Here is a 14,417-nt window from a genome sequence, read left to right on the forward strand (position 1 = left end):
CAGTATTCCACCAGCTTCAGACCCTGTTAATAAAACAGTATACACTGGACAACTTTCAGCCGGGCTTCAGGAAGAGCACAGACATAGTCCTCCTAACTCTGCTAGATGACTTCCTCAGAGTCTCCGATGCAGGACAACCCTCCATCCTAATCCTACTAGGTTTCTCAGTTGATTTTGACACCATTGTCCACGATATTCTAATGAACAGACTATCAAACTTTGGTATCAAGGGCCCAGCCCTGAATAGGTGGTTGTTATTTTTAACAGAAGACCACAATAGGTCATCATGTGCGGAGACTCCTCATCTGTCAAATTTTATGTAGCATTCCACAGGGATCAATCATCTGATTGACCCTATTCAAAGTTTACAGTAGACCCTTAATCAACCTGTTCAGACATTCTGAACTTCAAAACTTTATCTATGCTAACATTCAGCTCTTTATTTTATTTAACAACTTTTTTATACCAACATTCGTAGGTACATCATATCGGTTTACAAAGAACTAAGAGAAATACAGTGAACAGGGCAAAAGGGGAAGGGAGCAAATAACAATAGATACAGATTAACAAATAAGAATGTAAAAATAGTACAAAAGAACACTAAGAAAAGATAACCGCAAACAAACTAAAAATACAATAGGGGTAAGCTAGGGATGCCAATAAGGGGAGAAAATAAATAAATAAGATAAAATAATAAAATGGGGGGGAGGGGGGACAGAAAGGGAGCTGGGAGACTTATGCTGGGAAGGCCTGCTTAAAGAGCCAGGTCTTTAGCTTTTTTCTAAATTTGTACTGGCAGGGCTCCGAGTGGAATTCAGAGGGGAGACCATTCCAATGGGAGGGACCAGACACAGAAAGGGCACGCTCCCTGCTGGATGTGAGATAAGCAATTTTGAGGGAGCGGGTATGTAGGGTGGCTTTGAGCGAAGTTCTAGTGGGGCAGTTGTGGTGGGTGAAGTGCAGGGGATCTTTAAGCCAGTTGGAGTTGTGATAATATAGTGCTTTATGGATAATAGTCAGAGTTCTGTACAGGATACGTGAGGGTATTGGGAGCCAATGAAGTTCTTTGAGGACAGGGGTTATATGATCAGATTTACGGGTGTTAGTGAGGGTTCTGGCGATAGTATTCTGCAGTATTTGGAGGGGTTTGATGGTAGTGTAGGGGAGACCCAGGAGAAGGGAATTGCAGTAATCCAATTTTGGGCAGATGGTCGCTTGTATAACAGTGCAGAGATCATGTGTGTGGAGAAGGGGTTTGAATTTCTTCATGACGTGGAGCTTATAGAAGCCTTCTTTAGGACTGTGCTGATGTGTTTTTTGAAGGTAAATTGTTGGTCTATTATGACACCAAGGTCATGTACAAACGGCTGTGTAGAGGTCGAGTTGAGGGAGTGGTTATTAGAGGGGGCTAGCTTAGCGTTCTGAGGATTTGATATGATGAGCAGCTCAGTTTTTGTAGTGTTGAGAGATAGATGGAAGTTCGTGAGGAGGGTGCTTATATAGAGAGGCATTTCTCCCAAAATTTTAAGGAGTGGGTGATGGATTCTGGTATAGGTATAAGGACTTGGTCGTCGTCAGCATATAATAAGAATTTGAGGCCTAAGTCAGAAAGGTGGTGGCAAAGGAGTAACAAGTATATATTGAAGAGGGTAGAGGAAAGGGAGGAACCTTGCAGGATGCCTTAGGCGAGGGGGATATGGGAGGATTCGGAGTTTCCTATTTTTACAGTGTATTGTCTATTGTTGAGGTAGGATTTGAACCAAAGGTAGGCTGCACCTGAAATGCCTATGTCAGAGAGACGAGAAAGGAGGAGCTTGTGGCTGATCGTATCAAACGAGGCTGAGATGTCAAGGAGGGCAAGGATATAACCTTGACCTTGGTCAGTGCCTTTGAGGAGGGTATCTGTAAGAGCGAGTAGTAAAGTTTCTGTGTTGAAGCTTTATATCATTAGTCATCAGTATTAACATTTCACCACACAGTAAAAACCTGGTTCTTTTGTCAAGCCTTGACTCCTAGATGTAAACATCACCATAGGCATCTCCAAAAAACTATAACACTGCCACCTACTTCTGACATCCCTCGGCCAAGGCCCCATGGTCTCAGAATTGGCTTCTTGATATGCTATGTATGTATATGTCTGAATATGTATCTATATGCTTTAACCATGTATTTTAAATCACACACATACTTTCTGCATCATGCTTTCTTTTTTTTCATATATTCTTTTAACTATTATAACTTGGGTACTCTGTCTTACGATGTAACTATTCAATAATCTTGTACTTCACTCTGAGTACTTTAGTAGGAGAGCAAGTAAAAAATATTTTTTAAAAAATAAATAAAACAAACCTATTGGGAAATCAGATGCTCTGCATGAAATGCTTTTAGATGCTGGACTAAGACCTAACTTCTCAGAGGAAAAAAGCAAACACCCTAGAAAAATAATGATGGCTAAGACGGAAAAAGACATGTTTAAAGGTATGTCAGAAACAGTACAAGAAAGATAAGAAATGCCAGACTGGGTCAGCCCAATGGTCCAACAAGCCCACAATCTAGTCTCCGACAATGGCCATCTAGGTCACAAGTACCCAGCAAGATCCCAAAGAATAGATCCAATCCTTCTTGCTCATAACTAGGGGATATGCAGTTGCATTCCCAAGTCTACATGAATAATAATGGTTTATGGATTTTTCACAGTAGATGTGGAAACGAAAAACAGAACACACCAAAAATAATATCAAAAGCAAAAGTGTGCTGTAAAAACAGACTCTACGGTCCATAAGTTCATATGACGATGTAAAGTTTTAATATGAAGGTAAACAATTCAGTCACTGGTAGTAACAATTCTCCAAGTAGGTTAATTGCTGATGATAACAAGTAAAATCCAAAACAAATAAATATTTTAAAAGCAAGCAGTATACATTCCTCTGTCCCCCGACAAGGGACCATGTTTTACATAAAGCTGCATCGGGAGGAACAATTCTACAATAAAGAAAAAAGTAAAAGAATATTTTAAAAAGTAATACAATTTCAAAGAACATACCAATATTGTGGCCTACAGCAGAGGATATACATACGAAGTCGGTGGTAAATAGGGCACTGATAATAAACAGTCTAAAATAAAATAGTACTCCTGCCCCATCTTACAGAAAACAGAATTCAGGCAAAGACTCAACATAAGAGCATAAGAAATTGCCATACTGGGTCAGACCAAGGGTCCATCAAGCCCAGCATCCTGTCTCCAACAGTGGCCAATCCAGGCCATAAGAACCTGGCAAGTACCCAAACACTTAAGTAGATCCTATGTCAACTTGATTAATAGCAATTAATGGACTTCTCCTCCAAGAACCTATCCAAACCTTTTTTAAACCCAGCTACACTAACTAAACTAACCACATCCTCTGGCAGCAAATTCCAGAGCTTAATTGTAAGGCTAAAGAAGCCAGTAATACAGACCTTGTTGAGAGTGCATAAAGATGAAGTGTCAATGGCCCCCAAATGAACAAACTTTAGTACGGCTTTAAGAGCAGAGGTGATTGAAGAAGGCTAATAGATATAGCAACAACAAAAAACATGTGAAAAGCGGCAGCGGGGTAACCCAGGGGTGGGCTAAATAACGTCATGACTTCTGACACAATGATGAGAGGAAGGGATGCCCTGAGGGTGGGCTAAATGATGTCATTACTTCTGACATAATGATGAAGAGGGGGGGATGCCCCAGGGGCGGAGCTGCTGACATTAATCTTAAAACGTGATTGACATTTTGCACGGAGGAAAAAATAACTGAGGGACGGGATGGCAAAATTCAAAGAATCTAAATGAAAACTAAGCAAAAAAGGTAACACAAAATAAAGCACAAGGGATAAAAACGAAAAAGAAAAGAAAAAGACGAAAGAGAAAAGAAACAAGGAAAAAAAACTTTGAAAAGAATTTAAAAATAATTTAAAAGCAAGTGGACCATTCAATTTCTTTATTCAAACCAAATGGTATTAAGGAATTGAATGTAAAGATCCAACGTTGCTCCCGACAGGTTAAAAGACCTGAAAAATCACCACCACGAGGTGATGGGAGAACAACCTCCAGGGCAAAAAAATGAAAATCTGATGAAGAATGGCCATTTTCCAGCAATTGAGTAACCAAAGGAGCTTCCAACCAGGAGTTCTGAATACATGAGCAAGGTAAAAAAATTGTTTTAATTTTACAAAAGGTTTTCCCAATGTATAGCAATTTGCATGGGCATACAATACATAGATAACTCCCTTTGTGTTGCAATTTGAAGTAAGATGCAGGGTATAATTTTTCCAGTGACAGGGTGCATAAAAACTGAAAGATATACGGATAAAGGGCAGGCAGAACAGTTACCACAAAGGGAATGACCTGCTGGGGAATTGTCAGATGATTGAAAGAAGATACCAAAATATCACATAAATGTTTGCCTCTTTTAAAAGCAAATCTGGGTCGACTGGAAAAAATTGAGAGAGGGGCAAGAGTCTGCCAATGCCTGTTAATAACAGAACATACCTCCCTGATTCAGCCAGAAAAAGGGAGGATGTATATCATACAAGAGACCTGGCTAACAGTGGGAGGCAAAAAAGCCATTTGCAGGGAACTTGAAGGGCGCATTTACGGTACATGCTTTTTTCAAAAGACTTCATGGATACCTTCTAGAGAAGAAGTGGGAAAACAAAGTCTGTGCTTGAGTGATGAATTCAGAGGTTGAAAAGCACAGACGGAATCATAGAAATTGTCCAGTCAGAATGTTTTGTCTTAAATGTCATAGATGGTCACTAGTAAAATTTAATAGGGTGTTACCGTGCGAGGGCTTACAGTAAATGCAGGTAATTAATCATCCTTCATGAAATGAAACCAAGTAGTGTCAAGAAATTGAGTGAGTGAAGTGTAAATTAAGATCACAGGTAATTCAATCAGTCAAGAAATGTGTAAAACTGAATAATGACGCCCGTCCACATAAGAAATATGTCATTGATAAAACATTTCCTATTGGACCTAACTACTGCATTCGATACTATTAATCATGAAATTCTTATCCATAGTTTACAAACTTTTGGGATTACTGCAAAGGTTCTTTCTTGGTTTACATCTTACCTTCCTTATCGACAACAGTAAGTTCATCTACCAAATCTTCATGGCACAGAATTGCAATGCAGTACTGCATGGGGTCGTCCCTTTTGGCTACCCTATTTAATATCTATTTAGTGGCACTCTGTCATAGTGTATCCTCACTTGGGGTGAGTTATCGCTACAACGCTGATGACTTTTTTTTTCAGGTTTATCATCCTGGGATTCCACTTTGCAGTTTATATCTTTCCACTATTAACATTTTATTATCCATAATAGGTTATTACTACATGCTGCCAAAACTGGAGTCATTTATTAGAAAGGTTTGCTCCTGTTGATAGCCTTTAAAGTTCACTTTTGAGAACTGTAAAAGTCCTCTATGATCACAAATAAAGAGTCTTGGAGTCATTCTTCACTCCAGTTTAAGTTTACATGTTCAGGTGAATGCATTGCCAAAGGCCACCTTTTTTAAGCTGAGAGTGATGTGCAACTTTAAACCTCCACTTGAGCCCTCAGCATCGCCGACAGTGTTACAGGCTTTTATCTTTACTGATATGAACTATTGTAATCCCCTGTATTTGGGATTGCCACAATCTACTACCCATACTCTACAAATTGCACAAAACTCAATATTAGGGACTATATTTCCCCAGTCTTGTGTTAATAATACTGGCTTCCAAATGAGACCAGAATAAAAGTACAAGGTTGCAGCCATCATTTACAAATTCTTGGATAATTTAAATTATCTGTGCATTTCTGCAGGTTGCTTTGAGCTCAATACAAGCTAGGCTATGATCAGTCCCTTCCATTAAAGAAGCACGTCTGTGCCAAAGTCATGAAAGGACATTTCCCAAAGCAGGTCCAACCCTTTGGAATAGCCTTCCAAAGTAATTGTGCATAGTTTATTGTACACAATCCTTCAAGAAATTATTGAAGACCTATTTGTTTCAGTTTGCATTTGAAAACTGAATGCTTAGCTCAGAGGGTTTCTGTCTACTATGATGGTTGTATGGGCAGGTCATGCTGTTATAATCTGTTAGGTCTTTATTAAATATGTTTGTTTATATTGTAAACCGCTTTGAACATTTCTACAGCAATAAACTAAATTTTTAAAAATATTACAAATTGTATGGATACACAAGCATAGGATGCAGTAGGGGGTGGTTATGTCCAGCAGGTGCAGCCACGCCAGTAGTGACTCGTCAGGAACTTGTTGGGTGTGCACAGGGTGCAGCCATGATCACTAGAAGGCGTCCCAGCTTGGAGTCTCAGCAGGAGCCTGAGGACTTGAGACACTGTGGCTTGAACATAGCAAGTACCCACTTAATTACTAGAGCTGACCTAACAATCAATATGGTGGGCATAAAAGGTTAAGCTGGCCAGCTGATACAGCAGGCAGTTGGAGATCAGAGCATGATTCGAGTCTCCAAGGAGTGAATGTTTAATAAAATAAAGATGAGGCCATTTACTTCCAAAATCTGACTGGTTCTTTAGTCTGGGTGGCGTGCATGATAGTGATGGAGTCGGAGCAAGACGGGTAGTCACCATAGCGGTTCATGTTAAAACTTTATGGGTTTTACGGGGTAATTTTCAGAAGGATATACACATGAACATCAGTTTATGTGCACAAATCACCATACGAAAATCAACCGGGAGGGAGAAGGGGTTGTGCAGGGAAAAGTGCGCACGAAACATGATTTCATATGGATTTTTCCCTGCACTCGCAGTAAGCGTTTTGGTGGGCATGGGAAGCATTTACACACACACTTTCAATTTTCCAAAGATTATGCATCAATATACATGCAGAAAGTTACACCTGCTCAGGAGCAGGTGTAACCTCCTGCACACATGGCCATGCACATTCCGGGAATTTTCAAACTCAGCTTATGTGCATAGGTACCCGCAGACTTTAGTCCTATACAAGCTGCAGAAAATTACCTAGCCTAAATATGGATATTTCTGGATATGCTGAGAGTCAAACAGTGGAAGAGCAAGAGATTATTGACTCTCTGTGTCAATGAAGCTGTGTGTAATGCATTCACAGTCTCCTGCATTTTTATAAATCATTTGGAAGCCAAATCACAAAACTAGCCTATATGCAGAGACCCGGCAGATGACTCACCCTAATTTGATTTAGCATTAAGTGCATGACTGTCGAAATGAATAGGACTGATGCTATTAACATTGTATATTTAAATTGCTTCGTAGGTGTTTTCATACACATGTGGGGAAGGAGTGAAAGCCAATCAGTTAATTTAATTGGATGAGCTAATTTGTTTGCCATTTTAAAATAATCTATAAAGGGGTGCTTGCCTGGAATCTAATTCTTCTGTTAGTGACTTTATTGTCTAACATAGTGAATGTTAACTATGCTCTGTCCCACTCCCTTGTCCGCTTAACCAATGAGCATACTGGATATTACAATTATTTTTGTTTTTATGAATGGACTACTCACAGGCCCAAGCCAATCAGTGCAAGGAGCCAGGCATTAAAATGGCATCAGTGCCCCAGTAATTGTTCTTTACTTTTTTCTTTGTTTACCCCCGAGCCAATGGGAAAAGTCCTCTCTAGATATGCAGGATAAGGATGGATTGTGGGGAAGGGTGGGCCAAGCTAGCCCAATAAGAGGCAACATGTCCCTGACAGAAGCTTCTTTCAGCACTGCGTTTCAACCCACCTCCTCTCTCACCTGCCCCAGACCTCTTGACTCAGCTGATAGTCTTATGGCGGAACAGAGTTAGCCGCTTAATCTGTACGGCTAATCTATGCACAAAAAAAAAATCATTAAATTAATACAGAGACTCTGGATATGAAGGGAAGGAAAAGGATGGTGATGCAAAAAATCATTTACATACCGGCAAATTTCTGAATTTAAAAATATGTATTTGTTTATTTATCTATTTATTTAGAGGCTTTTCTCTACCGATATTAATGGGTACATCATATCGGTTTACATCCAAACTGAAGATAGAAATTACAAAAACAGGGAAGGGGGTGGGATAACAGTGGCTAAAAAACTATTAAAGAAAACAGGTAAAGCAACAAACAAGAATATCCAAGAAAACTAGCTACTTTGGGGCCTGCACAACTTAAAGGGGAATGTTGCATTGAAGTCTGCTTGTTAGATATGAGCTGGTCATTTGGTGTGTGGCACACTGCAAGTTTTACATGTTAAAAAAAAATAATTCTGCCCAATATCAAAATATCTTCTTCATAACTGTGCACACAAAATCATCGGCTAACAGAAGAGTGTGCTTACAAATTAACCACCATACACTATCCAGCAGGACCTGTACTGTTAAGTGAGGGAAGCACAGGTCATCACAGCAGCTGATTAAATCCCTCACACACACACACACACACACACATACACATACAGTTGAGTCTATGAACAATTATTTTTTCCAATAAATTCACAGATACTCACATCACTGGAAGAGACCGTTCCTGCCTCGATTACACTGCTACTGGCACGCAGCTTCTGTTATAAAATGAAAGAAGACTTGGTTACTTGTGCGAACATCGCAATTCCCTGAAAATATCAAAGGGAAATAAAAAAGCTGCTTTTAAAGTACGCTAATTAATTATTTTTATTCTAATGAAGCCAAATGGGCACTTGCCCAAAATGTCCAATTCTCCCATCATCTCTTCCACATTCAGCTTTCTGCCAGGAGAAGGCTGCATCCCGGACCAGAAATCCTAACAAAGTATCAGAAAACCCTGCATCAGGGACACCACATCAGAAAAATGTGCCATGATGGCAGTTAGGCCTGCTTTTTAAAACTTTGGATGAATGTTTTTTCCTGTAGCAATCTCCTAACTAGTGCTTGAAATAAGAAACTACAAAAGAAACAGGATTAAAATAGCTGAATAATCACGGATATTCAGCCACTATTAAGCTGCACAAGTGAGCCGGATATATTGAGGTATTCAGTGGTGCAGACATGCAGCTGAATATAATCGGCTATCTTCTAGTTAACTAGTTAAGTTTATCTGGCTAATTTTAGGACACAGAAATAGCAATCCTACACTTGTCCAGCTAACTAACAGGGACATTTATCAAATCACGTTAGGGCCCTAACACCCTCGATAACGCCATAACACATGCAATAAATAACTCATCGAGAAATTCGTATGCAAATTTTCAAAATTTAGTTAAAGGGGAGAACTTTGGGTGGAGTTTATGAAAATGAAGGGTGTTTAAAGTTGAGTGGGGTAGCATAATGCATGTTTTGAGATCAGAGATAACCTCACTTTTTTTCCTGGCGTTTTGCTGTGCGATATACCCAAAACATGACATTTATCGCAAATTCTGTTTCGGGAAGGAGAGGGAGAGAATTGGAATAGAGAGGAGGAACGAGAGGAGGAGGAGGAGAGAAAGAGTGAGAGAGAGAGATGGCCTCTGGGGTTGCACACTATTTATACCACTGTAGGAGGGTCAACTAGTAACTCGAGGTGAGGTTTTGGTGGTGGTGTAGGGTTTGGGGGGCAGTTTTACATGTACAGTTAGAGATATGAACAGCACAGTAGACATCAGTGAATATTTGATGTGATTTGGAGTCAGGAAAGATATACAAATATGAGATTTTTACAATGAACTCTTGTCCTAGCTTGATAGCAGCTGGCAGAGAGTGCATCAAGTTAAGTCGAGAGTACAAAGTAGAAATCTCATCTTTGTGTACCTTTCCTCATTCCAAACCACATCAGATCTTCACTGATGAATATTGTGCTGTTCGTATCTCTAACTATATATGTAAAACTGTCCCCCAAACCCTAGACCACCAACAAAACCTCACCTCAAGTTACTAGTTGACCCTCCTACAGTGGTATAAATAATGTACTTATATGAGAGCCTTATAAAGAGTCTCCCTCTTTCTCCCTAACCACGTCCTCCCCCCCCCCCCTTTTTTTTTTTTTTTTTTTTTTTTTTAAATCATGGGTGCTAATTTAGCAAAATTTATAGTAAAATGATAAATCTAGGTCTAAGCCAGATAACGCTGAATACTGACATCTATTTGGTTCAATTATTCAGATAAGTGGCTCCACTCTGAAAAAAGCCCATCCCGCCCCTTACTTAGTGAGGGAGTAGGCTAGTGGTTAGAGCAGTGGGCTACGAAACAGGAAAACCAGGGTTCAAATCCCACTGCAGCTCCTTGTGACCTTGGGCAAGTCACTTTACCCTCCGTTGCCTCAGGTACAAACTTAAATTGTGAGTCCTCTGGGCACAGGGAAATACCCACAGTACCTGAATGTAATCCACTTCGAAGTGCCAAAAAATCGGAATATAAATCAGATAAATAAGTGGCAGCCACTGATCGTGCCTGTATATATTCAAATGGTGCTACTTAGCCAGCTCGGTCTAAACTTCTCTAGCTGAATAGCAGGCCCAATACTTTCTTCAAGTAAAGTGAAAATAAAGAAATAAACAATCAAGAAAAGCAGACCATGGCACTCCCACATGCAAACAGCACCGCCCAAATAAATTAGACTTTGAAACGGACTATGGGCTAAACTAAAAATGCTGAACTTCCAAACAGCAAAGCAGGCACCAAACGAGGCAACCAAATATCCAGGCACGCCCCCTCTAAAGTGGGACTAAAATCTAAGAACTGCAATAGGATTTGATTTTATTTAAAAAATGGATTTGAGATTTTTCTTTTCCAGCTTTGATGATTATGGAAAAAAAAGACATCTGCCAACAAAATGGGAAACATGCCTATTGAAACTTCCTGGCAAATCCAGAATCCTAAATGATATGGCAATGGTGCACAATATGAAGGAAAAATCCCAAAAATATAGGAATATCAAATTCATTTACATCAAAATACTTTTAATCATCTCTTGTGGCAGTCATAACTGGCACTCCATGTATCCAAAACACCTTTCTTGCCTTACATATAATCATAGGCCAATGTCTAATCTTTTTAAAACTTTTTCTTTTGCACTTTAAACTACAATTGTCTTAGTGATACATGAAGCAGCATTCCCCAACATGGGTCCATGTTTCGATTGTCTGCATCAAATGGATAACATCTTAATGCTCCCAAAAAACAAAGCGGAAGCCGATCCAAGATTGCTATGCAGCGGTAAAAAACGAAGAAGAGGATTGGTGTAGAAAAGGACTTTTTAGATCTTGCCTGAGTCTGGCCAAAAAATAAAAACATAAAATAATAAAATATACATTAGAATAACCATTCATATACCTTGTTGTTCACTGACTGGAGTTATTCTATCAAGAGTTTTTTTCATACAGGTATTCGGTTCCATTGTTTTTCTGTTCCAATTGTAGATTCCCTCCTCCCATCACATGATTCATGTCCTTTTGCAGTTTCTTGTATCTGCCATTATGATACTCTTGTGCACACACACATATATACAATTTGGTATTTTTATTTCATTTATGGTCAATTTTAATGTATGTTTTATTATTTTATGTTTTTATTTTTCGGTTATTTATATATATGTCTTTGTATACACATATTTAGTCATATGATTTCACATTTTATTTATGTACATTGGATTTTTTTTTACATATATTTATGTATGTGTGTTTCTATTTATATGTTCTTATTATTGGCATTTATATATGTATTTATACTTGTTTATAATAGCCCGAGGCAGCTCCGTGGTGAGCGAAACTAGGCCAGAGTCGGGCAAGATCTAATAGAAGTCCTTTTCTACACCGATCCTCTTCTTCGTTTTTTACCGCTGCATAACATCTTAATGTTGCCACTTCTTTTCGTGGATTATGTTAGATGTTGAAATTTTGCTAAAATAATAATGAAAGAATAACTTCAATTACTTAACAGTTTTTCATCAAAAGTGCTCAAATATGCCAATTTCTTCTTCAAATAAAATATCAAAAAAATAAATACACAGGCAAAAGAAAATTGGTTCTTACCTGATAATTTTCGTTCCTGTAGAACCACTGATCATTCCAGACTCCTGGGTTTTGCCCCCGCTCTAGCAGATGGAGACAGAAGTTTACAAACCAAAACTCCGCCTATATCTAGGCTGGTGCCACCTACAGTCTGGCAGTATTACTTAATGTCAAAGCAGAATAAATCAAACATCTCCAACTAACTATATAAAAACTAACATCGACACCGGTTCAAGAAACCCCCCAACTGGGAAGAGAACCCGTGTCATCGATAATGGAAAAATACAGCAGAGCATTCTGACTGAAACAGAACAAACACACACACAGTACGGCCTCTCCCGTTGTCAACAGTATGACAGGGCGGGACTCTGGACTGATCTGTGGTACTACAGGAACGAAAATTATCAGATAAGAACCAATTTTCTTTTCTCTGTACGTTCCTGGATCAGTCCAGACTCCTGGGATGTACCAGAGCTTACACCTTACTTGGGATGGGATCCGGAGAGGCCCGCTCTGAGCACTCCTTCTCCAAATCCCGTAGGTCCTGGAGCCTTGACATCCAGATGATAATGCCTGGCAAAGGTATGCAAAGATTTCCAGGTGGCCGCCTACAAACCTCCTCTGTAGAAATATGGTGACATTCTGCCCAGAATGTGGCCTGAGAGCGAGTAGAATGAGCCCAAAGACCCAATGGTAGAGATCGTCCCTGCACTAGATATGCCGGACTTATGGTCTCCTTCAACCAACGAGCAATGGTAGCCTTAGAAGCAGCATTACCTCTTCTAGGACCACTCCAAAGGACGAATAGATGGTCAGAGACCCGGAATGCATTGGTCACTTCCAAACAGCGCAGCAACGTTCGCCTCACATCCAATTTTCGGAGTTCCCTAGACAACGGATCCGAACCGTCCAACTGCAAAAACGATGGCAGCTCGACAGTCTGATTCACATGAAAAGAAGAAACCACCTTGGGCAGAAAGGAGGGAACCGTACGAAGCGACACTCCCGACTCTGAAATTCGCAAAAAAGGCTCCTGGCAAGATAGAGCTTGAAGCTCGGAAATCCGCCGCGCCGAAACAATAGCCACCAAAAACACCACCTTCAAAGTTAAATCCTTCAAAATGACTTTACGAATAGGCTCAAAGGGAGCACCACACAACGCCTTGAGAACCACATTCAAATTCCATGACGGACAAGGCTGTCGAAACGGAAATGCTTTGCCTCCCTAAGGAACCGCACTACATCCAGATGAGCCGCCAATGATGACTCCTGAATCCGACCGCGCAAGGAACCCAGTGCCGCTACTTGAACCCGCAACAAACTACACGAAAGTCCCTTAGTCAAACCGTCCTGCAGAAAATGTAGGATATCCGACACGGTCGCCCAAGTAGGAACCATGTCTCGGGTAAGACACCATGATTCAAACAACTTCTAGACCCGCACATAAGATAACGATGTAGACACTTTCCAGGAATGTAGAAGAGTGGTTACTACCGCATCCGAATATCCCTTGGACTTCAATCTTTGCCTCTCAAAAGCCATGCCACTAGACAAAAGCGATCGACCTGGTCGAAACAAACGGGACCCTGATGCAGAAGATCCGGCACATACGGGAAGCGAATGGGTTCCTCCACTGCCAGATTCAGGAGATCCGCGAACCACGGGTGACGTGGCATTCAGGAGCGACTAGTACCACATCTGCTGGGTGTAACTCAATTTGCCATAACACCCTGCCTATGAGTGGCCTCGGAGGGAACACAAAGTAACACATCTGTCGGCCACAGCAGTGCTAGAGCGTCCACTCCCTCTGCTGCCGTCTCCCTGGGTCAAGTGAAGAAATGAGGAGCTTTCGCATTCTTGAAGGTTGCCATCAGGTCAAAGGCGGGGGTCCCCCACCTCGTACATATGAGGTGATACGAGTCCTCCACGAGTTCCCACTCTCCGGGGTCCAGCCATTTGCGACTGAGAAAATCTGCATGAATATTCTCTACCCCAGCAATGCGAGAGGTCGCTATGCTGCATAGATGCTTCTCCGCCCATGCTATCAAGAGCCGAGCTTCGGCCGCAACTGATTGACTCTTGGTTCCCCCCTGATGATTGATGTAAGCCACCGTGGTCGCATTTGTCTGAGAGAACCCTGATGGACTGTCCATGAATTAGTGGGAGAAATTCTTGTAGAGCCAACCGGACCGCTCTGGTCTCCAGCCGATTGATGGACCAAGAAGCCTCCTGCGGGGACCACTGACCCTGAACCGACTTCCGTAGACAGACCGCTACCCAACCATACAGGCTGGCGTCCGTAGTGATTACCGTCCAGGACGGGATCTCCAGCGGTACTCCGCGACTCAAGTTGCTCGGACACAACCACTAATTCATGCTGTCCTGCGCTGCCTGGGTCAGCGGCAACAGTAGACGAAATTCTTCCGACACTGGGTTCCAGCGGAAGAGCAACGCTGAC

At 40.9% G+C, this 14,417-nt stretch overlaps 1 protein-coding gene across 2 annotated transcripts in view; it reads right to left on the reverse strand.

Moving 5' to 3' along the window:
* The window catches only part of ATP6V1H (ATPase H+ transporting V1 subunit H), a 323,801-nt gene that overhangs the window by 191,420 nt on the left and 117,964 nt on the right, over window positions 1-14,417 (reverse strand). For both annotated transcript variants that reach the window (XM_029591272.1, XM_029591273.1), the window contains one exon: window positions 8,507-8,560. In XM_029591272.1, coding sequence (XP_029447132.1) covers window positions 8,507-8,560 — 54 coding nt within the window. The remainder of the gene's footprint in view (window positions 1-8,506; window positions 8,561-14,417) is intronic.

Source organism: Rhinatrema bivittatum, chromosome 2 (genome assembly GCF_901001135.1).
Source record: "Rhinatrema bivittatum chromosome 2, aRhiBiv1.1, whole genome shotgun sequence".
In the NCBI taxonomy this organism is placed as follows: domain Eukaryota; kingdom Metazoa; phylum Chordata; class Amphibia; order Gymnophiona; family Rhinatrematidae; genus Rhinatrema; species Rhinatrema bivittatum.